This window comes from Amphibalanus amphitrite, unplaced genomic scaffold (genome assembly GCF_019059575.1).
Source record: "Amphibalanus amphitrite isolate SeventyFive unplaced genomic scaffold, NRLGWU_Aamphi_draft 000296F_arrow, whole genome shotgun sequence".
NCBI classification, from domain to species: domain Eukaryota; kingdom Metazoa; phylum Arthropoda; class Thecostraca; order Balanomorpha; family Balanidae; genus Amphibalanus; species Amphibalanus amphitrite.
The window spans coordinates 178394-206046 of NW_024881791.1; the positions used below are offsets into that span (position 1 = coordinate 178394).

General features: G+C 50.0%; 2 protein-coding genes across 6 annotated transcripts; one reads left to right on the forward strand and one right to left on the reverse strand.

The window, feature by feature from the left end:
* Window positions 1–1594: 1594 nt before the first annotated feature.
* Window positions 1595–17166, reverse strand: LOC122387719 (NIF3-like protein 1). Its single transcript, XM_043378126.1, has 9 exons — window positions 17048–17166; window positions 15056–15243; window positions 13723–13857; window positions 13279–13387; window positions 12906–13062; window positions 12254–12428; window positions 11759–11897; window positions 2587–2690; window positions 1595–2272 (listed from the first exon to the last, which is right to left on the reverse strand). Exons 2-9 carry the CDS (start codon window positions 15194–15196, stop codon window positions 2108–2110), a joined length of 1125 nt encoding a protein of 374 aa, XP_043234061.1. The 5' UTR covers window positions 15197–15243; window positions 17048–17166; the 3' UTR covers window positions 1595–2107.
* A 3102-nt stretch (window positions 17167–20268) lies between these two features.
* LOC122387720 (39S ribosomal protein L1, mitochondrial-like) lies at window positions 20269–23373 on the forward strand. 5 transcript variants are annotated; one of them, XM_043378129.1, is made up of 3 exons: window positions 20269–20539; window positions 21969–22174; window positions 22413–23373. In XM_043378129.1, the coding sequence occupies exons 2-3, from the start codon at window positions 21978–21980 to the stop codon at window positions 23182–23184; spliced, it is 969 nt and encodes a 322-aa protein (XP_043234064.1). In that variant the 5' UTR covers window positions 20269–20539; window positions 21969–21977; the 3' UTR covers window positions 23185–23373. The 5 variants fall into 5 exon arrangements, with proteins under 5 accessions (XP_043234064.1, XP_043234066.1, XP_043234065.1 ...); XM_043378131.1 differs by having other exon boundaries at window positions 20536–20555; XM_043378130.1 differs by lacking the exon at window positions 20269–20539 and adding an exon at window positions 20549–20594.
* The last annotated feature ends 4280 nt before the right edge of the window (window positions 23374–27653 follow it).

Sequence of the window (27653 nt, forward strand, 5' to 3'; positions counted from 1 at the left end):
TGTACATCGTCGAACAACATGTTCCATGATAGGTGGGAGGAAAGACTGGCAAAAAAGGCCGAAATCAAGGTGTCAAAAGCTCACAAGGCCCATAGCAAACGCAAGATATATATAAAAAACGACAAAATTGTGTATTTGAAAACGCAAGATGTTGAGAATTGGCCATTTGGGTCATGACATGACCTGAAAAACAAGGTCATATCTCCGAAACCAAAAATCACAGAAACTTGAAATTTTCAGTGGACATCAAGAAATGATAGAGGAGCAGCTATACGAAAAATCAGCCTTCTAGCTCTAAAAATATCGAGTGCAGAGCAGAAAGACTACCTGGGGAGGGGGGGGGATGGCAGCCACCCCCCCCCCATGTGCGGGCAAGGGTAACTTGGTGAATTGCATGATGTTATAGGCGCCTACAATTTGTATATCTCGGATTTTTTATATCCGTGACCTAAGGTCAGGTCAGAAGCGTGACCTTTCCATTATAAGTCAATAGAGAAAAACGAAAATGCCTCGATTAGTGTGTACGCATGGAACAGTCCGAATATTTCAGAATCACAATGATTTGGACCACTCGTGACGACCAAGGTGTCTTTTTTGTTGATAGCCTCTAGAGAGGTCATCCGAGGTCATTTGAGGCTACAAAAAGCTTTTTGCCAATAACTCTCGATTGGAAAGAGATAGAACGCTGGGGATGGCCTCATTGTGTTTGTTTGGCCGAGACGCATCGACTGATATGCAACATGACTTTTTCCGGTCAGGTCATGACCTTGACCTGAGGCCAAATTTTCAAGTTGACCTTTCAAGGTCAAATGATAGTTTATTCGACGCGTCTCGGCGAGAGGAACACGATTATGGCAATAGAAATGTCGTGGCGTTTTTTAGTCAAAAGTTATTGTCGAAAAATACTTTTCGTAAAAACAGCTATTTTTGGAGTTTTTGCCCTCTGGTGGCTAAACCACTAACCTGAGGTCATTTTTGATGATGATTTATCAAAAGAAGAGTTCAAAAGCTATCGATTGCCCTTCCAAGCGTTTTTCTAGCTATCATAGTTCCTGAGATAATGGCATGTTTTCTGAAAAATATAATGACAATTCGCAAATTTTGACCTTTGATGACCTCTGGTGACCCCAATATTGCTCTAAGATGAAAAATGACTGAATACTTTAAAAAGAACGCATCGAGAGCTATCGACTGCTTTTTACCGCGGCTTTCTAGCCCTCTTAGTTTTTTAGTTAGAGGTGGGTGGTAACATATATGCCCCCCCCCCCACTAGGGCGAAGTTGGCTGAGACCGCCACTGGGGCGCGGGTTAACGTCTATTATCCATACATGAGAATCGCATACATATTTCTACACTTGAGTACGACCAAGGTCGGAAATATTCATACGTTTTCATCTAGGCGATCTAATTCGGCGTAACTTTGTTCCTTGTTTTTGTATAATGCATGTTTGTATATACCCGATTATTTTACATGCAAGAAAGAAATCCGAGCAACGTGCGCCAGCAATCTTGTAAGAAATCGCCAAATAACACACTAAAATGTTAACTGGTGAGTTGCATTTTGAAACATGTTCGTCGCTTCAATAAAATAACATTATATCCAACGCGTGTATTGTATCACACGCACCTATCAGTCATTTACAAAATGTGTTTCACTCCACTCGTTTTACATTACAGTTTCACAGCACCTTCTCAACCAAGGGTAAACACTCTCGTTACAAACTTGCAGAGCGTCTCATTAAGAAACACAGGCAAAGTACAAGGATCCCCTGATGACCCAGAATCCCTTTCTCAGACAGTACAGCCTGCTGTAACCCGTCATAGCGCCAGGGTAACACAAAAGAACATTTACAAACGTTCAGCGACCCACGGGTTCAGTGACAGCTCGCACAAGACTGTCCATTCTTGGTAACGAGCCTGTCTGTGGCATGCAACACCCTATGCCTGTAAACCTGTAGCATTCCTAGACATGTCACAACGCAACACTTCTTGATGCCGATGCAGATGTCACCTAAACAAACGTATAAAACATCAGAGCGACATAAAATTATGGGCGCAGAACAGGGCTTGCCTGTGCCTGACGCCGGTGAGCTGGTCTCTCCCCGTGTTAGACGACGGTGAGCGGGTCCCGGTCGGCCTCTGACGTCACCAGCTCCACCTGTTCGGCCAGCAGCGCCTCCAGCCGGCCGGCCAGCCGCGCCAGGAACCCACGCTCCGTGTTACTGTGTTCGCACAGCACCACGTGACTGCCGGCGTGTGTGGCATCCAGCACCTGACGGAGGTGGGGGTACCGTCACAGAGGGTAGCAGTAGGGCAACAGGACCGGTCACAACAGGTCACAGTGGAGCGACGGGTGACTTGACTCTGGCCACTGATATGCAATGGTCGACGGTCGTACAATACTTCTAGAATTAACTAAAACGGTGCAGTAACTGTACCTGCACTGTATGTAGCAATATCTGTAAATGTTTTCTATTGTTTGCAACATTTTGTTGGCGATGAGTAAGCGACCCCCGGAGCCGGACAGTATGCATACTGGGAAAATGTTGAGCCCGGCGACCCGTTGTCGTTGGCAGTAGTCCGTACCTCGTGGTGTGACATTTCGCCGGTCAGCAGAAGGTCGGCCTGCTGACCGGCCAGCACGGAGCCGCCGGAGCCGGCACAGACCGCCACCGTCCGCACCGGCGAGTCTGAAAAAACAACACAGATACAGAGATACAGGACTGTGCACAACGGAGAGTCTGAAAAAACAACAGATACCGATATATTAGGCCGTCCGCACCGGCAATTCTGAAAAAAAACAGGACAGATTCAGAGACACAGGGTTGCACGCACCGACGAGTCTGAAAAAGGACAGATACAGAAACAAATACAGATACAGACCGTAGCAAATACAGACCGTACGCACCGGGAGTCTAAAAAAAAAAACAGATATAACGCGGATATGGTACGCAGAACCACATAAGCGACAGCGAGTCTGAAAAAGAACATCGATTATATAACTATCCGAACCGAACAACACCGATACTAACTATGGCTGCCAGCACCGGAGACTGCGAAAAACTATGACATCAACAGTATACCACTCTGACGTTTCAGAACTCGGCCCTAACGCGCTGAACATGACGTAAAATGCAACTGCGTCTGCGTCCAGTTGGATCGAGGACCAGCAGTGCTTCACACCACTTAATTGAAAATTGGTATTGCAGCCAGAGTTTAAAATGATAGCCAGGTTACAATAAATCATCACCTTATTGCTTTAAGCATTCAAAATAACAAATGCCTTTAGTAAGGTTATAACTTATAAATGGTAGTTTTCGGGACGGGCCGGCACCGTACCCGAACACTCATTTATCGGACGGTCTAGCTCCGAGGATTGACCTCGTGACGTCAGGCGCGCGCACCGCGGCGGCCGGGGCGGCGCCAGAGGCTCTTTTGCTCACTGGACACCGTGCGGCACGGTCGTGCTTTCTCTTAGCTCCGGTCCATCAGGTGAGAGCTTGTGGCAGAACAGTCTGCTTTTTCGTACAAGCACCGTTCTTCTCGCCACGGTTGCTTATCCGTCAGACAGTAACTCATTCTGTGTCTACTGCGAGTTCTGCCCACGTTATTAATTCTGCCTCCGGGATATTCTCTGCCATATTATGCCTTGCTGGGCCCTGCCATACACAGTTACGTTTTCATCGGCATTCGGCCTTCTCATCCCAGACCGTGTACACAGTACGCATACACTGCGTCGTTCTGGCGGTATAAAGTATGCGGTTTTAATATGACCGCTCGGCCGTGGGCCGGTGTTACGACTGCCACGTTATATTATTGGCAGCTACCAGGCCCGTCTCCCGCCCCAGCCCCGCACTCAGCGTCGGTCGCCACCTGTGTCCCAGACCGTGTGCACAGTTCACATATACTGTGTTGTTCTGGCGGTACGACTTGCGCCGTCTTAATTTGACCGTTCGGCCTTTAGCCCTTTAGCCTATTACGGCCTTCTAGCCGGTATTACTGTTTCTGACGCACATACCCTCCTGTCCAGCGTGGAAAGGTTGCTAGGGACATTTTTGGCGCCCTTGGCTGCTAGCCTTGCGCTGGTCGGTGCAGTTCCTTGCTGCGTCGATAATGGGACTTATCACCGGTTTTGGCGTTGTCCCGAGGGGCAGCGTTTTACTGGCTAGTATATTTGCCCCTAAGGCCGGCTGCCGACGTTTCGGTCTGACGGCATGTGTCGTTTTGTTCGGTGTTACGCCAGCCATTCCGGACGTCCGTTCCGATGGCCTTTATTATTTTTTTTTCTTTTGCCCGTCGATCACCCCTGGCTTGGGCCCCATCTTTGTTCTTTTCCCTCACATCGGCGAATATTTGCGCGAATACGTTTTTTTTTCATCCTTTTCTGGGCTCTCCTTAGCTACTTGCTCAGCATTCTAGCCCTACTTTTGCACAGTTCGGCCCAGGCGTTTACCTGATAAGTCCTCGGGTTTTCCTTTCAGTCCCATGCTACTGGTCATTGGCGACAGCTACGCCCACTGGGCGTCGTCCCGCTGCCAGCTGCGCGAGGGCGTCCAAGCGGCCGGCCGTCGTGGCGCTCGCATCGCCGACGATGAATTCCGGAGATGGGCAATTCGTGTTGCCCATCACGTGCGCCCACAGGACGCTCTCCTCATCATTGGGGGCAATGATATGGCGCACGAACACTTTAGCCCTCGGCTGCTCGGCCAGCATTACGAGGAGCTCGTGCTGGGCCTCCTCGCCGCCGGTGTGGGGTTTGTCCACATCTTACCCATCCCGCCGCGCTCTGCGTCCCGGCCCGGCAGCGTACCGGCGCCGGTGTATCGGCGCCGTCGGCGGCTCACTAACCAAGTCCTGCGGAGGCTCTTCTGCCGACCGGTGGCAGCTCCCTGTGTCGCAATGTGCGAGTTCCCGATGGGTGACGGTTTCCTGGGCAGGGACGGCGTACACCCGTCTGAGGACGGCTGGCGGCGCCTCCAAACCCTGATCAGCCATATCGCTGCCATCTCTGCTTGAGATGACCACTCACGTCCCTAGGCCAATGTTTTCGGCCATAGGAACCATAAGCGCGACAGCCGTTCTTGTGTTTCACATGCAGGTCGCATTTTTTTTTTTTAAATGTTTTCGCAGCTATCAGCGCACAGCGCATCATCTAATATGAGGGACATCTCAATGTAGAGGCGAGTTATGCAACGCATCGTTTGCTCGCCTTCTTTAGCACGACTGTGTTTCGAATAAATTTGCCGTGCCTACTTATGTCTTCTTCTTTCCATGTGCCGATCATGCCGAGTACGAGACTGCGGACCCGCGCCGGGCCCGCCCCGGCGGAAGCGGACGACCCTGGACGGCAGCGACGACTCGTCTCGCAGCCGGCGCGCCGAGGCAGTCTGCTCCGCCAGGCAGCCAGCAGCAGCCGCGCGGCGCCGAGCAGCGGCCCCAGCACCCGAGGCCGCCCTCGCGCCGCCAGCACCCCGGCCCACCGCCCAGCTGCTACACCACCGGCTGCGCGACGACTTTCCGGTCGCCGTGCTTCCTCGCGGGCAGCTCGCAGCAGCCCAGGAGTCTCCACCCGCGGATACGACTACCCAGATGTCCACACCTCGTCCAACGGCGGTGGTAGCGCTTGCGCGTCTGCCGCTCCAGACGGCGCCGGCGCAGCCCAGGCCGCCGTACCGCTCGACGCCGGCCAGCTGCGGCAGCTCGTGCAAGAGCTGGTGCAGGAGGCCCTGCCACCCACCAGCGCGGCCTGCCCGGAGACAAGCGCCGCCGGCGGACCGGCGACACACGCACTCCCGGGCGCCCATGATGCTGCGGCTCCAGGTACGGCAACTAATTACCCACTCAATGCCTATGCTGTCTCTGCACCCATGCGTCAAAAAATTTTGGAACACAAATACGTAGAGCTTGGGCACCTACTGGAGCCCAACGAGCACACCAGCGACGGTCCCAGTACCACTTTCCAACTGGTCGATGGTACGCTGCGCTCTAACCCCCGCCCCCCACGCGCCATCGGCTCGTTCGGTACATGGAGCGCCGCCTTTATCAAATTTGCGGCGATATACACCGAGGCATATCCTTCCGAGGCTGTCGGCCTCCTTAAACACATGTATCTGGTCAGCCAGCTAAATGCGCCTGGTTTAGGTTTTGCCTGGAGGGACTTCGATCAGGCCTTTCGTAAAGCGCGGGAGATCGATCCGATCAACCATCGCTGGGGCGAAACGACTGAGTCGTCGCCGATGTGGCTCCAATCCGTAGCCCATGGGGTCGGAGGAGCCGCCAGGGGTTCTTCACTCCCGGCGCGTAGCCCCTCTCAGGGCAACTTTCGACCCTGTTATGCCTTCAACGGCTTGCGGGGCTGCAACAGATCCAGGTGCCGGTTCCAGCACCGATGTCGTGGCTGCCAGGGGCCGCATTCCCTCCAGCGGTGCCCCACGCGAGCAGGCCCTTCTCGAGCCACCCACGAGCGTAAAGCCACCGCCACAAAGCAGGAGTAGCTTGGGCGCTCCGACGCCAACTTCACTCGCCCAGTCATCGGTGCCCCCGCACGTTCTCGGCCAACTTCTCGTAGGCTATGACGCCGAATTAAGCCATTATTTGATTTCTGGATTTACGAACGGGTTCAAACTCGGCTGCGATGACTTGCTTCCGGGTCCAATGCATAGCAATCTGCCGTCTTGCGAGTTGGCCCCACACGTCATCGACAGCTACATCGTGTCAGAGATGCGCGCCGGGAGGCTGGCAGGTCCGTTTTCACCTGCTGATCACGCGGTCACCAGGATCTCCCCTATCGGTCTAGTCCCCAAAAAGTCCGGCTCATACAGAGTCATACATCACTTGTCGTTCCCGGCAGGCGATTCGGTGAACGATCACATTCCGAAACATTTCACCGCAGTTCAGTACGGTTCACTGGATGACGCTATTGATGCGATTATCACCCTGGATAACCCCTATTTGGCAAAAACAGACATCGTTAATGCATTTCGCATCGTTCCGGTTGCTGCGTCAGACGCCCAGTCACTTGGGTTCCAGTGGCGAGGTCGCATTTACAGAGACTGTGCTCTGCCAATGGGATGCTCAAGCAGCTCCCAAATATTTCAGTCGGTCAGCGACGCGCTCACGTGGATTGCCCAGAACAAATTCGGCGCCGGTCGCATTATCTCAGTCCTCGATGATTTTCTTTTCATCGGTGGCTCACATGCCGCATGCCAATCCTCTCTCGCTGGATTCCAGGACATGTGCGATCACTTACGGATCCCTTTGCATCCCGACAAAACGGTCCAGCCTTGCCAGTCACTCACCTTTCTCGGCGTCGAAATCGACTTGGTCGCGCAGGAACTGAGACTTCCCCAGGACAAGCTGGAGAAGGCTCGCTCAGCCGTGTCTGCCCTTCTTCAACGTCGCAAGGCTCCTCTTCGCGACGTTCAGGCATGCATTGGTCTGCTGCAATTTGCCTGCATCACGATGCCTCTGGGAAGAGTCTTCCTGCGCCGCATGTTTGACCTTTGCACGGGCACCCGCCGCCCGTTTCACCGAGTCTCTATTACCAGCGCTGCCCGGCTGGATCTACGAGCCTGGTCGACCTTACTCGGGCAGTGTTCCGGTCGCTCTCTGCTAGATCGGCGCCGCTGGCTCCGTGAGCCCGGGCTGCTTCTGGAGACGGACGCTGCGGGGTCAGTGGGTCTCGGGGCTGTGTGTGGCCGCCGCTGGTTACTGGGGTCCTGGCCGGACTGGTTGCAGGAGGCACACATTGGCATTAAAGAGCTGGTGGCCGTGGTAGTCCCCATCCAGGTCTGGTCCGCTGCATTTGAGCACAGGTGCGTCCTGATCCGGTCCGACAACGCCAATGTCGTTACGGCGTTAAACTCACAATCCTCGCGCTCGCCTGATGCAATGGTGTGGCTTCGTCACCTGTTCCTTTTAGCAGTCAGAAATGACATCCTCATCAAGGCCGTACACGTTGCCGGCACACGCAACGCGGCGCCTGATGCCTTGTCTCGTGGTTTGGTGCAGGTTTTTCGACGCCTTCGTCCGGACGCCGCATCAGCAGCCACTGTCTGGGACTGGACCGCCTTCAACATGCTGAGACCGTCGCAGAGCTGACTCAGGCGGCGCTAGCTCCGACGACGGTACGCGCCTACGAGGGCACCTGGAATGGCATCCGGATTTTTCTCCAACGACCGGCCAGTCGCCCGCTGTTTCCTCTCACGGTCAGCGAAGTGGCAGATTACCTGGCCAATCGGTTCGACGCTGGTTGCGGCCCGGCAGCCCTTGCCAGCCATTGCTCGGCCCTAGCATACGCTCATCGCATTAACGGTCTGTCTGACCCTACCTCCGATTTTCGCATCCGCAAGCTGCTCGCGGGCGCCCGGCGCCTCCGGCCGAGCTGGGATCGGCGCGCACCTCTCTCGCTGACTGAGCTTAGCAGGGTTTGTGACGCGCTGCGCTCTCTGCGCACATCTCCATTAGAGGCCGCCGCTCTGCGAGCTGCGTTTACTCTCGCCTTTTTCGCCATGCTACGGCCGGGCGAGGTGTCGGTCGGCGCGAGTTCAGAGCACACTCTGCGCCTTGAGCACGTGCTCTTGCAAGGCAGTTTTCTCTCAATCACCGTCCCCACCTCAAAGACCTCGCGCCGGCCGTTTACAACTGTTCTCAACGCGCGGCCTGATATCGCGACCTGTCCAGTTCGGGCAATGGCCGACTATCTGCGGCTTCGCCCGGCGCGCCTTTCCACGAACATACTGTTCCTTTCCGCTGACGGGCGCCCTTTGACCGCCAAGAGGCTGTCTCTCATGCTCCGCCGTGCCGGCACCCGCGCGGGTATTCCCGCTGCGACACTGACAGGGCATTGCCTCAGAATCGGCGGCGCTTCCCACGGCGCCCGCGAGGGCATGTCTCAAGTCCAACTCTGTGAGGCCGGGCGCTGGCGCTCGGCTGCCATGTGGAGATATCTTCGGCGACCCATTTCCCTCCTGGAGATCAGCGGCAGTGACCGCTAGCAGCCTCCATGTCGTTGTCGTTTGTAGGTCCTCGGAGCTAGTTTTCCCAGGCTCGCGATACCGACACGGCCCGCTGGCCGCGGTGTCGCGTGCGTGGCTATTTCCAGTTCCCTATTTTTTTTTTCTCTCCCCACATTTCTCTGCGCGCAGCAGACGATCCACACAGCGTCACGTCTACACGGCATTTTCCCCTGCGCGGCGTGTTTACACAGGGGGGAGGGCGCTATACCGACACAGCCCTTTTTCGGCTGCGGTATCTACACATTTTTTTTTTGTACCCGTCGCGATCGAGATACCGACACTGCCCTAGTCCGGCAGCGGTATCGCGATCATCACCATACCTCTTGTATCGCATAAGTGTGCCTCTAACATACATACGCTTCACATTATCGTAGGCTTCTCCGCCCGTCCCGGGGCTCCGGTTTAGCTGTGCGCTCGCCCGCGTTTCTTCATACATTTATCGCTTGTCGCCTTCCCTCGGTGTTTCGGTGTTGGGGGGTATGGGCGTGCCACCTCACAAAGGCTGGCTGTGTGAAATGGTCGCTTATGTTCACCGACCTTATGTTCACCGACGAATACATTCCCTGAACACGCGCCAGCCTTTTCCTCGGGAGCGAGACGGCGGATAAATGGTAGTTTTCGGGACGGGCCGGCACCGTACCCGAACACTCATTTATCGGACGGTCTAGCTCCGAGGATTGACCTCGTGACGTCAGGCGCGCGCACCGCGGCGGCCGGGGCGGCGCCAGAGGCTCTTTTGCTCACTGGACACCGTGCGGCACGGTCGTGCTTTCTCTTCCCACCCCCACCCCGACTGCCGCCTATGTACTCGCGCTATACTGCAGCTGTTACGCCGTGCCTCGTATACGAAAATGTTATACTTACCTGTATTCAATAAATACACCAATAGCGGTTCCAAGTGGTTAGGACAATAACTTGTTTCAGCGATGTTAGTTACGCCAGATTTCGTACTACGGAGTGATTGATATCGTTCTGTCATTTTGTGGAAGGTATTCGTCCATCCAAGTGTCATATCTTGGGCGTGCCACCTCACAAAGGCTGGCTGTGTGAAATGGTCGCTTATGTTCACCGACCTTATGTTCACCGACGAATACATTCCCTGAACACGCGCCAGCCTTTTCCTCGGGAGCGAGACGGCGGATAAATGAACTATAGGTTATAGGGGAGACCCGGGAGGTATGGGCCGGTTTTGTGAAAGTCACTGAAAAGGCAATTTTCTTCCAGTGGGAAGTGGCTAGACTCGGTTTTTCACTCTGTGTACGTGAAATTGCCTTTCATCCATCAAAATACACCGGAAGGTATGGGCCATGGCCCGGGAGGTATGGGCCGGTGCCCTGTTTCATATTCTTTTCTCGATAATGAGAACAATACTCGTAGCTGGTATCTACCTTGATCTCTCTTAGAGCCCAGGAACCGCATAAGCGGCCAACAGCTTACCTCATGGGGGTCACGTGGGCACACAGTGTCCCAAAATTGCATTTTGGTTTGGGTGTCAGAGGGGAAATTGCTTTCCAAAAATGGGGATAAGAGTGGAAAATTGCTGGCCAAGGTGAGGCCCAGAAAGATGGGAAAAGATCGATAGCATTAATTTTAATCCATGCGTGATAAAATATGAGATGTACAACGATTATCCTTGCTAATGCTTTTTCTTCGTAATATTGGGAGTGGAAAATTGCTCTTCAAAATTGGAGGTGAGAGTGTGAAATGACATTCATTTGGATGTCGTTTCCCACCCAAAACAACAAATTTTGGAACACTGTGGGCCATATGTATTTTGGTAAACTCAATCATGCTCCATGAAATAAGATAAATAATATTATTCTGTTCGAATAAAATTTGAGGACCTTCAATGAAAGCATCATTTTATTGATTTAGGATCAACGGGGGTGGGTGGCCCGAACATCCCGGTTAGGACGCCAGAATGTGCGTAGCATCTCAGCCCATAAACTTGCAAGAAAGCTTCAAAAAATCTATCCAGTCTTAATTTGCATGCTTTAAACTTTATATTACCGATGGCCTGACATCATAAAACGAGCCTGGTTCAAATTTATCACGAGTTTTCTGTATGTACCGTATTTTACTCGAAGAGGGCAAAAACGCTTTATCACCGCTCATTGCCAAAGAAGACTGAGGAAAATTTTGGAAATAACGCGGGTTGTATAACGGAATGGCTGCTACCATTTTGCGCGGTCAAATGTGTAAAAATACGCAACACTTCTTCAAAACTGCGATGGCCCATACCTCCAGGGGGCCCATACCTCCCGGGTCTCCCCTAGTTCATTTTACGGTAAAAGTTATGTGTCAGAAGTTGCCGTTCCCCACTGCAAGTTCCCACAAGCATGACGCAATGAAAGAAAGCACAGACCTTTCATTACAACATATCTAGGAATGAGGTGGTCTATGAGCAAACCCAAGTCAAGTATGTTATACAGTATGCACGCTCAGGTCAGAACCATGTCCGCCGTGCCGGATGAGCGGTCACCGTGAGGGGGAGGGGGTGATTGACAATCAGCCACTGACGACTGTCTGTCAGTGTAGAGAGGGGAGGGACGACTGTCGGTGAGGGGACGAGACTGACTGACGTCTGTCTGCCCGTGAGGGAGGGGAGTGGGTGGGCGGGAGGGGGCTGACAGCTGTCTGTCAGCGGTGGAGGGGAGTGGCGACTGCCTGTCAGCCTGGGGAGGGAGCGGCTGACACGGACTTCTACACAGGTGACTGACAACTCTCCGTCAGTGACTGACCTTTGGGCTTGCCGACGGCCTCTGCCAGACGGACATGCTGCAGCTTCAGGTGCTTCTTGATGGCCTGCACGGCCTCGCTGAGGGAGAGCTTGTTCTCCAGCTCGGCCAGCCGCCCGGTGCCGCGGCTGGGCTCCGGCAGCTGGGAAGGCGCGCGGATGACCGATCAGTGGCTCAGCCGCCGACATAGCACGGCAGACAGCGCGGCATTCGACATAGCACTAACGCATCAACTGAGCACAGCACCAACAAACCGACACACTAACTAGGCATAGCACAAACATCACATTACCAAAGCATCACATTAGTACGATTAAAAAGTTCTGCGTAATACTTAGAAAGGAAATGGGAAGAAAATAATAAAAGTAACGAATGCAAATGTTGGTAGTCCACATGTGTTCCTCACTGACGGCGGTGCGGATCTAATTGTGGAATGATGACGACAGGTGTACCTCACAGTCAGCTGCGCCGCCATTGTGGTCCCCAGTCTGTGCCCACCTGTTCGGCCGTCGTGAGTCGAGTGGCGGCCGAGGTGAGTCCCGCGGAGCCGAGGAACGCTGTCAGGGTCGCCAGGTGCCGGCGGGGAGTGCTGACGACCAGCTGGAGCCGAGGCTGGGGGCCGCTCGTCAGCGGACTGCCCAGCGTGCGCACGTCCAGCACCACGTCCTGGTACCTGGCGCACGGACACAGCGTGATCGGTCACAGGGTCTACGGTCATAGTGTATACGGTCACAGCGTAATACGGTCAGAGCGTACACGGTCAGAGCGTAATACGGTCAGAGCGTACGCGGCCAGAGCGTAATACGGTCAGAGCGTGCGTACACGACCACAGCGCAGCAAAATCACAGCGTATACAGCCACAGCTTATACGGTAACAAACAACTATCTAAAACAATACTAAATTCTAGTTGCGCCACATCAGTATCCCGTTTGAAAACTCATTTCATCTAGCATTGAGAGACCTGTCACTAACGATCATGTACCGAATGAACGAAAAAGAGCGCAACCCGGTGTCATTACGTGCCTTATACGGTATATTCCTAAGATCTTTACACAACGCATGAGGTAGTTGGCTGACAATGGCACCCGCTGATAGTACTGAGCTCATCGTCACCGTCTTATAACGGCCACCCTCGCAGCCGGTACTGACCTAGCCTCTACTGAGGCGCCGGGCAGCTGTCGGCACAGCTCGTGCAGGTCGTCCACCCAGTCGAGCTGGCGCTGCGGACCGGCCGGCAGCGCCACCGCCAGCTGAACGCTCGGCTCCGGCGCCAGACTGGGCGTCAGGGGCGTCACCCGGGCCGGTCCTGGACAGACAGGCGGGGGGAGGTCAGAGGCAGGCTGACGGGACGGGGAAGACGGGAACATGGAGATGAAAGTGACGAGAGAAATAGGGAGGCAAATTTCTGACGAAGAAAGACGGCTGGATACTGTACTGTAGATCGTAAGCTAAAACGCCTTCGTGGGTATTTTGCGCACACATATGGCTATAGTAAGGTCGGTATCAGTGAGCCAAGACGCACCGAACGCCTCGCAGAGCCAGTCGTTGACGCCGCCGTCCAGAGCGTCGTAACAGGTGTGGGGCGAGTACACGGCGATACGGTTTTCCACACAGGTAATGGCAATACGCTCCTGGGGACAAAACAAACGGCACAGGTGACGGATGAAACAAACGGCACGGCAGACATATGACGAAAGAAACAAACGGCACGACAGACAGGTCACGGATGAAACGAGCAGTACATCATATAACAGGACAGATAAACAAACAGTACAACCTTAACATTAGGTACTGCCGTGCAAATGCAAAAACGATGACGTTCGGGTGACCTCTGGCCTGACGAATGACCTCTGACCTGACGTAATCGTTTTTGCCTTTGCATGGCAGAGTACCAGGCTGACATTATTGACCGCCACGCCACCTGCAAACCCCACAGCCGCGCTGGCCCAAACCGACATCAGCCTACCTTCCACGATTTGGAGAAGGCCAGCCGCTTCAGAGGTCGGAAGATGGGCGGGTGATAGCTGAGGATCAGGTCGACCTTCCGCTGCACCGCCTCGGCCATCACGTCCTCGGTCAGGTCGTTGGTCAGCAGCATCCTCTGGGGCACGGCAGATAGAGAGATCGACCATCAGAGATCGGAGCTGCTACACGTTCCATCGCATAGCAGCGATACATCCCGTCTGACAGTCACAGCATTTGAAACAGCTGTGTAAACCTAGCACTCTCTGTCTTGTGTTTTTCCTATGGCTTTCTACGGCTTATTATCCAATTGTAACTTATTGTGTAATTTTTATCTAACATAAATTTACTTTTTTTCTATTAGAGAAAACCATCACTTGATTAATCACTTGATTAAAGTTGAGGTCGAATAAATTACTTTTGTAAGCATATGACTAAACATTAACTTGATAAAGCAAATCAATAAAAGCATTAACTACAAAGAATTAACAATATGCCTATCAGGGAAGAACAATTACCTTTTTTTTGTCAAAGATTATACTGAGGCCCAGGCCCATGTCACTCCACTTTTGATGACATCATAAGGGGGCCTCAGGACAATTAATGGCGCGGTGCGCCACAATCGCTCCCAAGCTACTGGCCAACAGCTGCCATTTTTGAAAATATTATTTTGAAATAAAGTTTCAAGTAATGAAAATATTGTAATGAAGTTGTAACTTAAATCTATACCAAATCTAAAAACTTACTGAAAAATGATTTATCCATAGTAAAAATATAAGCTCGATGCGTTTTTACGTTGCTTTCCTGCTGCTGCAGAGGGTTTTTAAATCGTGTATATCTTCAAAACCGGCCATTTCTTAGCATATTGCTGCTCTTTTTTGTCGCTGGAAAATTAGTTGGGCTTTCCATTGACATCAACGGCTGAGCGGTATGTGCAGAGTGCCATCAATAATCTTCAAATGAAGTTAGTCATTTTTACGTTGCAAAGCAATGGAGTACCCCTTGCGAGCATCAGGGATGACGTCACTCAGGATCTGTCTCTGATTGGTCGGCGGGGGAGTGACTGTACCTTCTATAGATGGCCTTGCTGAGGCCCATTTTACCAACAGAAAAATAGCCGCCTGCCGGAATTTTTTGTCTTAAGACCGCTTCACATAAAAGCGTTAACAATAAAGCCCTATCCTCTTACACGCCCATCGCGTTTACGCTCCGTATGTGAAGCGGTCTTTAGAAAAAAATCCGGCAGGCGGCTATTTTGCTGTTGGTAAAACTGGCTCCTGAACTTCTATTAAACATTATATAAAAGAATATTTGTGAAGTGTCAAAATTCAGATTACCTGAACAAGTTTCGGTGGCGATGGTTCGACGAGTAGTCCGACATTGTCCCACTTTTCGGCGAGTCGGCTGGGCGCGAAAAGTTCCAGTCGCGAGATGACCTCCGGGAGCTGGAGGCCCAGTCGGGCAGGTTGGCCGGCCATGTCACTCACCAGGGAGGCAGTGGCACGACACCACTAAAACTCGCCGCCTGCAAATGGCAATTTTATAACCGGTCAAACTTTCATACACCTGTATTTAGGGCCTTGCATACACCAATGGCCATACTTCAATGCATCTTACTTCAAATTCCCTACCATCTGGTGGCACTTTCAGTATCCAATCCATCCACTGTTTACTGACTCCAACTACGTACCTACTCACTCTGTCTGGGATAAGAATTTAACCCTCGCCCTGGCGGGGGTCGATGCGACCCCCCCTAAGGTTTTTCGAAAATAGCGTAAAAACGGCGGCGCAAATTTGGCACAGCCTATGGGGCAACCAATTTACATATGACCTGAAAATTTTAGGTCCGGGTGACCTTGGGTCAGGTCACCAGGTCAGAAAAACCGGTACAAGGTCATGGGGCCGTTGGGCAAGGCAGCCGGCTGCTCCGTGCACCGTCTTTCTCCCGTGAAGTTCCGACCGGTGAGCGGCCCAGAGCTGGATCTGCCGGACAACATCATCACCGACCTCAGCAGCGACCAACTCCTGCCGTATCAGCTCACCAGAGCCGTGCGGACGGGCAACATCTCCGCAAAGGAGGCCTGCAAGAAAATCGGTCCCCTGAACCATGCAAGGTAGGCAAATGCTAATTCAGTTAAATTCAGTTTGATATTGAATGGCAAAGATGCATCTTTTCTGTGTAACCGTTGTCTAAATAGAGGATACTGCCTCGTTTGCATTACATCCGTATTGACAGCGTCTGTCGATGCTAACAGGCGAAGACGCGCGCGGCTGGTGTTAGTGTCATCAAACGCATTACGCCAAACATGGAGACTGCAACGCCGGGCGCCACGATAAATTCCGAACTTCTTTCAGCCGGCGCCGATCGAATTTTCGATGCATGGAAAAAAGAACTGCACCAATAAGCTTCCATAGACACGGGGACAAGGAAAATCAGCGGAAGCGCTTGATCTGTTTCTAGTGACACACCCTATGAATAGCCCAGCGGGGAGCGTGTTAACCCTCGCCGGCCGAGGGGGCGGGCGGCTGCCGCCCCCCCCCCATAGGTTTTTTTCGCGATAGCTCTGAATACGCTGGCGATAGAGCTGAAACTTGGCATACCTGACCTTTGATTCAAGCCAGATCTTTTGACACCAACCACATTTTCGCGTCAGGTCAGGTCACTGACCTATGACGTCATAAGTGAACCTCTGCACGGCCATCAGATGTCGCAACTTCGCAACGTCCTAACTGCCAGAGGACTTCACAGGGAAATGAAACTTGCAAGATCAAGTATCCATTACGAGTCTAACAACTTGTATATCTTGGATTTTTCCTAAAGGTCATATGAGCTCAGGTCATTTTTGTGACCTCACCATTATAAGTCAATGGGGAAAATGAAAACTGCTATTCTGGCACCGGGATTGGGAACGATCTCCAACTAGCTCAAGCACAGAGTCATGCTTTGATGCACTCCTTGCAAGGTTACATGCGTCACTTTTGCAATGTTGACCTCGCGTGACATCATTTATGATGTCATTAGGGACTAGGGTCATATTAGGTTTTTGCCAATAACTCCCAACCAAATTGAGCTAGCAAGTCAGGAAAGCCCCCAATGGACTCAGGAAGACCTGCCAAAGCGAATGATATGCGACATGACCTACTTCGACCAATTTCGTGACCTGGGAGCACTGACCTGTGAGTTGTGACCCAAGGTAAACACCCTAAGTTGACCTCAACCAAATAAAAAGTATATCATTCGATGCGCCTGAGCGAGGTGAACACGATGCTGCCAAAATCGCGGTTCTGCAGCCGTTTTTTGTGGTTATTTACCAAAAACAGAACCGTACCTTGGAGCACTTGACCTGACCTCTCAGATCACCGGTTGACCTCAACCTAGGACCTTAAAATCGGGCATCAATCTCTGCATCTCGTAACGGCGCACACTCTCGTTTTTTCCGCAACGCGCTAGCTACGCCAGGCGCGAAACGGCGAGGGGGGGTACACGCTCCCCCCCTCGGCCTGCGCGTATGTAGAAAAGCAATAGGTCCTGCGATGGTTCATGGGTTAAAGGGACCATCCCACCTTAACATTAGTTTTGAGTTGAGATAGCCAAGTTTGCGGCCAGGCTCAGAAACCACCATTTATTCTGGTCGCAACCCCCGCAGCATTATGGTGTTCAAGAAATTTCTTCCCTTTACTTGCAGGGTGGGACCAGCTTAGTCCCTATCTCTTAACCCTTAGCGGTTTTTTGGATGACGTCAGCAGTCATTTCAACGCCCGCCATTCCATGAACCCGAGTTTTGCTGACCTTGAGCTCCCTTTTTTATCAACGTGAAATCCGTCGTCGGCGCTGAGAAAGCCTATTGCTTTTCATTTTAATTTGAATATTAGAAGATACCCACCACTGGAACTTGGACTGATATTATACCAAGGCCGAAGATGATCAAGCTGCCTGCTATATCTGGAGCTTGGTGTTCAACTTCAACATAGAATAAAAAACAAAATATCAAAGCAAACTGGTTATGGTACTGCTAGTTAAAGTCCAAAGAAATTTGAAGAGCTGACAATTGACATTAATTCTTTTCCTGCAAGGTTTCCATATGCAGATCACACCATGAAGAAATGTTTTTGATGTTAACAGTTGAAAGGGGATTGATCTTCCAGTTTTGACGAAAGACGCTGCTGACTGTCTTTGGAAAAGGATGTCGGCATGAGGTGCAATTGTGCTTGTGAAGTGGTTATAACTGGTCTTTTCACAGTATTATATTAAATGTACCATTGCAGCCAAGTGTGTTATCATTTAAGGTAAAATCAAAACTACAATGTTGGTTTTACGAGCATTGAGAAGGCTGGTAGGTAACACCTGCCTGTGCTCGTAAATCATGCTGCCAAAGTATTCTAAATTAATTTTATCATACACTGTTGTTGTCCAGAATGGTTGCACTATTGTTTGGCATCATATTATTCCATGTAAGTATGGTAGTGTAACGTCCGACCAACATGTTACCAGATTTGAAGCTGTTACGTTACCTAAGTTCCTGTTTTTTACTGGCGTGGTGAATGTCACCTGGATTTTGTTTTGAGGTGCAGACCTAGTAACTCTGACTACATGGGTTTGCAGCTATTATCTATTCTGTTTTTACTGGCCTGGTGAATGGCGACTGATGTTGTCCGTCGATGGCACTGAAACAAATTTTGAGTGTCATGTACAGTGTTTTAATACAATGCTGAGGGCTGAAAATTGTCTTGTTTAGAGTGGTGAAAGTTCAGGATATGCCAGCCACCATGGTGGGTCAGAGTTAATGTGTTGCAGTCAGTTCGGCTTCGGCAAGCACACGGATGGGCATACGCATCAAGACCTGCTCTGCCATACTTTCAGCCAATTTTACCTAGGTAAGTCGTAAGTCTTTTCTTTTTTCTGCCAAAAGCTATGACATTGTGAATTTCAGTGCTGTGGCCTGTGTGTAGCTTTCAGGAAAGCAATTCTAAATAAAGCTATGATAAAGTGAAAAATCAGCAATGCAGCCCTCTATTACATTTTCTACAACATCTTACTTGTTCCTTGCATGGAGAGAAAAATGCAATGTTATGAATTCGTTTATTCACATAATTTGACAAGCATGCAGTTACCTGCTACTATCACTGCACAAAACAGAGCAGAAAACATCAGTTGATCAAACACAAGACACAACAGAAGTTTACAACATAGGGCTGCAGAACCCTGCTTCCTCCCACCACAGTTGATGCCATTTCCTAGCCTGGCTTGATGTGAGCACTGAAAAGCTGCTTTGTCTAATTACAGCTCACTACCATTCAACTTAAACTACTCTCTTTAAAGTAAGAGTGAGAGCGTTCAGTGTTAATAGCAGCTCGACAGACGACAGACAACAAACATCTTGACAAACCAACCAGTATTTGATTTGGCTAATGATTTATGTGCTTGTTGTATCATGGCCAAACTACTTTAACAGCAATAATCCCTGTTTCATCTTGATCTTGCTTTTATTTCCATTTGAACTCAGATCTTGAAGCAATCATCTAAAGTGATATCAGATACTGGCTTCTGTTTCTCTTGAAAGCAAGTTAAAACAACAATGATAAACTAAGGCAGGAGAGGTGAGTTGTGGCAGTAGATTTTTGATTCAACATATGTCAACCTTATATTGCTTGAGACCTCTGTGACAAACAAATATTTATAGTTTTTTGATAGTTTGGATTCTTGGCTTGATTTAGCAGATCAGCTGTGAACCTTGACTTTGAAATCACATAAATGTCATGGTACCCGAACGAATCCTCGCATGACATTTCTTCGTAGCACAATTTTTCGTCCGCATTTCTTCGTCTACAAATCTTCGTCGGTGCATTTATTTGTCCCTCAATGCTTACTCTTGCATATATTTGCGTTGAAGAAGAAATGCGAGCCGATTTCCATATACCCTGATGCGAGACAAAGTAATGCGATACGAATAAATGCCCTGACGAAGATTTGCAGACGAAGAATTGCGATACGAAGAAATGCCATAAGAAGAATAGTCCTGGAATCCTTTATTGGCCATCATATATTGACCTTGATAAGATAAACGCATCATTCGCGCAATATTTGTCGCACTTTGATACCAAACTATTGCTTCCAAATGCCGACGTAAAGAAAACCTTTATGTGACGTCATAGAAACAGCGGAGTTCCCAAAAAGTAAACAAAAATAAAAGTCTTATATCTCGAAAACGGGTGAATATTTTCCGGTAAAATTTGGTAGATGTTCATTTTCGCTCTTTGTGATTCACGCTACATCACTTTTATGCCAATTCATTAACTTTTTTGAAGGTGGGAGGGTCCCTTTAAGCCATGATATCTGTTACATTCGCACATCATTAGTAAGATAATTTCATTGTGAATAATCTATGATGAAATAACTACCAGTATTGCTCAAAAATATCGTTTTACTCAATGCCCTTAATCGCCTTGCGGTCACCCCCACCACATGCCCACACAAAATTAACTGCGTCGTTTTTGTCAACAGAAGTCCACATGACTGCTGTCTTCGCCTTGGTCTTCAGCCAATAATGTGACGTAATCTGTACGTAATTCAGCAAAAATAAAATTTTAAAGTTAAAAATATAAAACTTATCAGTCTGTTTCTGAAACTTATTTGCTAAATCACCGAGCAAAAAGTAGTTTTATGAAACAATTTTCTTAAAATAAATATTCTAGTTATTAAAACGTCACTTCTAACATCATATTTATCATGACACCTTTCGCATATTAACCAACCTTGATTATTTGTTACGTTTATGGCGCAAGCACTTCTGGAGGGCTAGGTATATACGGCATTGAGCTAGGTAAGGCAAAGATGAGGTGTTTTTTATGAATAAATTGTTGCCTTTGGTACCGTAGGTAATTGTTGTAATGTTCACTATCAATAATCAATTTGTAAATTAATGTATCGTTAAAAATAAATCAATTCTGCTCTGCTGTAGACCCTGGGTGAAATTGAAATCGCCCTTTTTGCACCCAAGGGTCAAAATTGAAATTGAAAAAAACCCTCACTGTCACGGGACCTCAGGCAAGGAATTCAAATTGGAATGGTGGGCCTGCATTTGGTAAAACACTGAAAAAAGAAAACTTGTGCGAGTTTTAAGTGCCAGAATCCTAGACAAGATGATTAAAGTCTGTTAGGTGGTCACTGGTCTCACCGTCACTTTTCAACCTGAGAAGGATATGTTCTTTCTTTTCATGTGATTGTTTTGTGAATTTCCTCAGTTTTTTTTTAATTGAAATGGTCAAAACTGCAAAGGTTGTTAATTGTTAATCACCTAACTCTGAGCTGAAGAAATGGCCTAGCAATCATTAAAGTTATTGGATTGTCATGGTTGCTTGAAAATGGGCTTTTTCTTAGGATCCCATTCCCAATCCACCTGACCTGACATACTTACTGACATACTTAGTACATGAATCAAGGGTGGAGAATTAGGGGTTTTGGGGTATTCGAGCACCCCCTGAAATTCAAAAGTCACCATATAGTGCTCCAGGGGTGCTTAAATTATGTCCACGACACAAACTGCTTTGCGTAAGTCGCGAGGAGAGTGATGCTGCTGGGAAAATGTACCTACATATATGTGCTTTTCTACACAAGAATTCGGCGATTCCATTTGCCAGGTGCTAGAAAAGCACCCGCTGGGATTATGACTATTCTCTGCCCCTGACATGAATACATCATCTTTGAGAGAAGCACTGCAAAATTATTGTCACAGACAACATGCATGGTGTCCTTTTAAATTGAACTTTAGTCAAGCTTTCAGGGCTGTTTACTAAAGGCCAATATGGGCAGTGGGCTTGTATAATTGATAATTCCATGCTAAATCTTACTTTATCTTTTCCAACCTTCACATCACCAGTAGTGACTGCTGAAATATGCAACTGACAGAGTATGTTTCAAACAGGAGCCTAAATACTATACTTTGCACCTTGCACTCTGACTGGAGCAGGGAACACTCTCCTATTCTAAGTCATTTGGGTGTTAATTTTGTTTAGCATTTTAGCCTGAAGACGATATAAAAATGAAAGACCATACCAATGGCTGTATTGGACTTGCGAGCCATTCTTTGTACCTAACCTATTAGGTAGGTAAGGTGCATTTAAATACTAGCCAAATCAAGTAGGTTAAGTGATATTGTAAAAAGGAAATAATGTACAATGTATTGCAGTTGCCAGTAAATGTGTGATACATGTTGTCATGCACAGTGAGTGTCACGCCTCCATTGTTCTCAGGACTTCACCATGCTCCTCCCAGCATCACTGCGGACTCTGGCGCGTCGCCCCCTCTCTACGTCAGCGCCTCTGGCTGCTGCCAGGAAGGGCACCCGTGAGCGAAAAAAGGCCAAGATTGTCAAAAAGGAGGAGGTGAAGACTGAGTGGGTGCCACAGAGTGTGCGCCGAGCGCAGCTGCTGAGCCTGCAGCCCCGTGCCAACCGCAGGTAGGTCACGCATCTGCCTGTATTCCGTTACAAAATGTGGGGAAGGGACGGAAAATCGTCCATTGCCGTGAACATTGGTGGACTTTCCCTAAGATCGCATGTGGCTGCCAAAATGTGTGTGCCAGGCGTGCGTTCTTGTGGGCGCTGCTCAAATAGTTGGATATTTTCCTGAGTTAGCATACAGCGTGCCCTGTTTGTAATGAGTAGGTGTGTGTGACGCGATGTGGTGCGCCGCCAGGTTTGACCGGGAGCGGCTGCCGGAGCCCATCGATGACGTGTACGTGCGCAACTGGTTCCGCTGGCGAGAGCACGCCGTGGAGGAGGCGGTGGCCATGCACCGGCAGACGCACCACCCGACCGTGTTCAACCAGCCGGAGGCGCTCATGTTCGTCACCGCCGAGCTGGACATGCAGCTGGACAAAAAGACGCGCTACGCGGACCCGGTGCGGCGCGTGGTGTCGCTGCCGCACCCGTTCGAGTACCGGCCGCCGCGCGAGGTGGCCGTCTTCTGTCAGTCGGCAGAGCTGCGCCAGCTGGCCGAGAGTCGCGGCGTGGCCGTGGTCGGCGGCACCGAGCTCATCAAACAGTTCCAGAGCGGGGCCATGGCCGCCGACCAGTTCGACTACTTCGTGGGCCACCCGGAGCTGGCGCAGGAGCTGCTGCCTATCCGCGGCCTGCTGCGGCGCCGCTTCCCTTCCATCAAGGACGGCACGCTGACCACCGAGCTGGGGGCCACCATCGACCGGTTCCGGCACGGCCTGGAGCTCAGCTCCGAGCGCGACGAGCGCCAGCTCGACTTTGCCCAGGTGGTGGCGCCCGTCGGCCGCCTGCACATGCCCGCCGAACATGTGGCCGCTAACGTGGCGGCGCTGGTGGCCGACCTGGCGTCGGCGCGGCCGCGCGGCCACACGCGGCCCTTCGTGACGCGCCTGACCTCCTGGTGCCACCCGGCGCCGGAGCGACTCGACTTGCAGCTGCGGCCGCTACTGGAGGAGGCCGCCCAGGCCTGAGGGGCCGCTAGACCGGCGCGATCTAACATCACCGGGGACTGGGGAGGCCAGCCAACACTGGTCGGGTGTGTGACACGCATGTGATTGGTTATTTTGGACGTGTGTAGCGCAGAGTTTTGTCCCAATTGTACGTTAAGTTTGTAATGTACTCTAGACCAAACAATAAATAATGTGACAATAGGTCCATAATATTTTCTCTTTACGTCCCCACTCGGCGGTCAGGTGCAGGAAAAGTGACTTACTGGTTAATCAAGCATCTTCTAGACGTAGGCAACATAAAACTTCCCTTTCTAAGGATATGCCTGTTAAAAGTGATTCTGCTCGATAACGTAATTCGGTGTAGGGATCTCTTTATTAACTACACTGTCCATAGTAAATAAAACGAGAAATCCCAACCTGAACCTTGGCAACAACTAACAAGAACACGGGGATTACGGAACAGAGATGGTCGAGCAGACAAAGCTACCTACAAGCTTACCTGCTTACGAGCTTAGCTCCAACTTGATGCGATGTAATTTCACCGTGTTTTACCACATGCCGAGATATCCCTTTAACATTAGCACGTGCATTTGGGAAATGACTTCGGCCCGCCTCGGCTAATGTTGAAGGTATTTGGGAAACGATTCGGCCCTAGGGCTTTTTGATTTTCCCAGACAAAGTTTTACTGAATATTCTGAGCGGAAGAACCAATTTCAAAGAAGATATTTACGGATTGTGTGTTCACTAACAGCAACAGCGAAAGTAAGTGACTGCGAGTTTACTTACTTTTGCTGTCAACGTACTTCAACTGTAAACAAGGGTATTGTTCCAATGCCAATGTATTTATTGCTGCAGAACATGGTCAGAATAGTCATTATCACTACATAATGCACGCAAAAAACGAACAATTCAAATGCGAGAGGCATCTTAACGTACCTACGTGCCACAATGAAACATTTGATATTGTTCCAGCTGGGATCCAAGACGCGTTTGATTCAGCGTTTCACCCAATATTCAGTTTTCCTCATGGTTTCCTCACTTCTGCACTGGACTCCATATACTTCTTTGTTCTGACTTATTGATCCAGCTAGCATTCAAGACGCGTTTGATTCAGCGTTTCACTCAATTTTCAGTTTTCCTCACGGTTTCCTCACTCCTGCTGGACTTCATATACTTCTTTGTTTTAACTTCTGGCGCTTCACCATCTTCATCCTCAGCTTTTTTCAAAACCAAAAATAAGGGAAAAGTATGGAATTTCATCTTTCATTCTTAACGCAGCCGGGCAGCCCCACAATAAAAAATACAAATATAATATAAACTGTTACGCCGGTACGGCATGTGGTAAATCTCTTCCCAACCTTGGGCTGTGAAAATGCAGTTTTATTCACCTCGGTTTTTTGCTACAGACCTCGTGCCTACCGGCACTCGGTCCTCCGCACAAAAACCTCGGTGAATAAAACGCATTTTCCCAGCCCCGGTCGGGAATATATAAACCCGCGCCCTGGTGGGGTCTGTTTATAACGCGACCTGGTGGGGGGGGGGGGCTATTTTTTGCCCCCCTCGTATCTCCGAAACTACTGGACGGATCCGCAAAATTCAAACGGCGTTCGATAGCCCTGTCAAATTTGTAAAGGGAAACCAAATTTTATTGACCTCGGGGTCACCGATGACGTCACAGGTCAGGTCAAAGATAAAATGTTTCACCGTTCACGGGGCTTCTAGGGAAAGCGCTATAACACCGAGTAAAACGCATTTTGTCGAAAATCAGCGATAAGACGTCAGTTGTCTAGTACATATGTTGCTATTAGAGGTCACTGGTCATACCAGGTCAGGTCACAGGTCAGGTCACCAAAGGTCACCAAGGGTCACCACATGAACCCAACTTTACTAAGGTTGTGCGATGCATGTTTTATGGCCAGTTTTTCATTTCCAACCAAATGGTGTTGGTTATAAGACCATCAGGTACGGTTTAGGTCACTTTCTGGTGGAGGTCAGGTCAAGGTCAGGTCAAAAAAGGTCAAATTTCAAAGTTGATATTTTTGCATAAAATGGGTATCGATTCGATGCAGCTCGTCACGGGGAGTCTAATGGTGGTCTTTGTTTTGCACTACGAGGTCTAGAATTGCTAAAAATTGAGTTTGAAAATTTGACGTCATCAATTTTGAACAGTTTTTTCGCTATAACTTCGCCAAAAAAAGAGGTATCAATCTAAAATTTGGTATGTGGATGGAAGGCGGTAAGGACTATCACATATATTCCGGTTTTTGCGAAATTCAAAAAACTTTTTGGATTTTTTGACTATTATATCCCAAAAATCTATTTTTTGATTTTTGGGGGTCAAAATCAAAATAATTCAAAAATTCGAGATAGCAGTTGTGTAGCCCTGTCAATTCTACAGCTTTTATGTCCTAAACATTTTTCTGTATTTGCAAAGCTATAGGCCTGACAGCTCTTCCCGCGAAACCCTTTTTTGGGTCGAAAACGGCAGAACATGACGTCACTCTGACGTCATTTCCGGACAACCTATCATAGCTTTTGGAAAAAATTTTTGGTCACAATGTGTAAAATTGATGTCCGGGAGGGTACTGAAAGTTTGGTGACGATCGGCGCAGCGGTTCTGGAGATATATCGAAAAGTCTGGAGGGGGGGCAAAAAATAGCCCCCCCCCACCAGGTCGCGGGTTAAAAATCGGATAACTGAAAGAAAATACGCCGAACAAACTAAAAGAACTAGAATATTGGTCAAAATACGTTTCAAGCCCATGCACCGTGTAGTTATTCTTGGCTGTTCCGAACAATTTTTGTGTCATGCGGTACAGTCTAGCTTCAGGCGTTTACTACTGGTGCCATCTAGTGGCAATATTGTAATGACAGTCTGTTCCAGCCTCCGTTACGCAGTCTGTAGTTGTTCCGAGACGATCCCGTCAGGCGTCACTGTCAAGTGTCCGCTATGGTCAGAAACGGCTTCCCACTTCCCTCGAAATGCTAGATTTGTAACTCCGCGCATCAAACTCACTGTGTAGATGTCCGAATGTCCGTAGGCATGAAAGACCGTCACAACGTGTCTCCAGAGCTGAGCACCATCTCGTTCGCCCGGCGTCCGTCTGCGGCACCGCGTGAACCCGTGACCCGCGGCCCGTCACTGATCACGCAGTCGACAACGAGCCTTCCCCGGACGATGGAGAGGAAGTCGCTGAACTGACCGGATTTGAACCGACCTTCATCTGAGCTCCAAACTCAGAACGACCTTTTCCTAACAATCGGTAGAAAGGTATGCCTACCTATCACTCGATGCCGATGAGCATGATAACGGACAAATCATATGATACCAAACTAACTCCTGTAAGATATTTTTTATGAGCTTTGGCGAGAGTTTTGCTTCTATCCGGCCGAGGGGAGGGGGGGGGGGTGCCACCCCTGCCTTTTTCCCCGCGATTTCTCTAAACGCTTTGCTGATGCAGAGCTGAAAGCTTGCAGACCCTTGTTAGAAACGAGAACTTGACACCAACCAGATTTTCAGGTCAGATTAGGTCAAGTCAGGTCACAGACCTTGCGGCCTGACCTCAGTAGACGTCATTGTTGAGCCTTTACAAGGGCTTAATCAATGTCACAATTTCACAACGCTCTCAATCACCAGGGAATCTTTTGCACGGAGATGGAACTTACCTACTTGGACAATATAGAAAATGTTATTTTGGCGCTGTGATCTAAGACTAGCTCGAGTACCTACATGAGATCGTGAGTTAATACACTCCTTGCGAGGTCCGATGCATAAATTTTGCACCGTTGACCTAAGACCTTGCGTGACCTCATGACGTGGTTAAGGTCATCGGAGTTTGTACTTTGTGTTCAATAACTCCCGATCAAATTGAGCTAGCGAGTCCGGAAAGTAACCAATGGACACAGGAAGACCTGCCGAATCGAATATGTAGCATTACCTCCTTTGACAAACTTCGTGCCCTGAGTGGCTTTGACCTGGCCTTGACCTTAGGTCAACACCCCAAACTGACCTCGCCCAAACGAAAAATAATTCATTCGACGCACCTCAGCACGGCGAAGTGACCGATAGATAAGCACTACGGCACGCGTAAGCACTGGTCTGGCCTGCAGAGCGCTGCAGCAGACGGTCAGACGGTTCTGACGCCGCCCGAGGCACCAGTAGCGGCACACACACCTGAGCGCGGGCGGCAGGTACGAGCGACGGCAGCGTGGCCGGATCCCGGATCCGCCGCAGTGGAAAGCCGGAACTGTGGCACTCTCTCCGCTCGACGGCGGCGGCGACACGTGACCGATGGACGCCGGCCGCCGCCCGGTCACGTGACCGTCCGCGCGCCAAGAAAGTCTGTCGGACCGGCGGCGGCCGGGAGAAAACGGCCACGGCCCGCGCTCCGGCGGCGGCCGCCGTCTGGTATCGGGCGCACATCTCGCGGCCGAGCCGGATGTGAGCGCGCGAACGGTCCGGGTGTCTGGCTGCACCTGGCGGCGCGCGGC

Bases quoted from the DNA above. Each gene is read 5' to 3' on its own strand.
- LOC122387719 (XM_043378126.1), bottom strand. From the start codon at position 15,196: ATGGCCGGCCAACCTGCCCGACTGGGCCTCCAGCTCCCGGAGGTCATC. The intron at 13,858-15,055 runs GTAATCTGAATT...GCCGTGCCCCAG, and splicing joins CGCCACCGAAACTTGTTCAG to AGGATGCTGCTGACCAACGA. The intron at 13,388-13,722 runs GTAGGCTGATGT...TTTTGTCCCCAG, and splicing joins CCTTCTCCAAATCGTGGAAG to GAGCGTATTGCCATTACCTG.
- LOC122387720 (XM_043378127.1), top strand. From the start codon at position 20,565: ATGAATAAATTGTTGCCTTTG. The intron at 20,586-21,968 runs GTACCGTAGGTA...CATTGTTCTCAG, and splicing joins TGAATAAATTGTTGCCTTTG to GACTTCACCATGCTCCTCCC. The intron at 22,175-22,412 runs GTAGGTCACGCA...GTGCGCCGCCAG, and splicing joins CAGCCCCGTGCCAACCGCAG to GTTTGACCGGGAGCGGCTGC.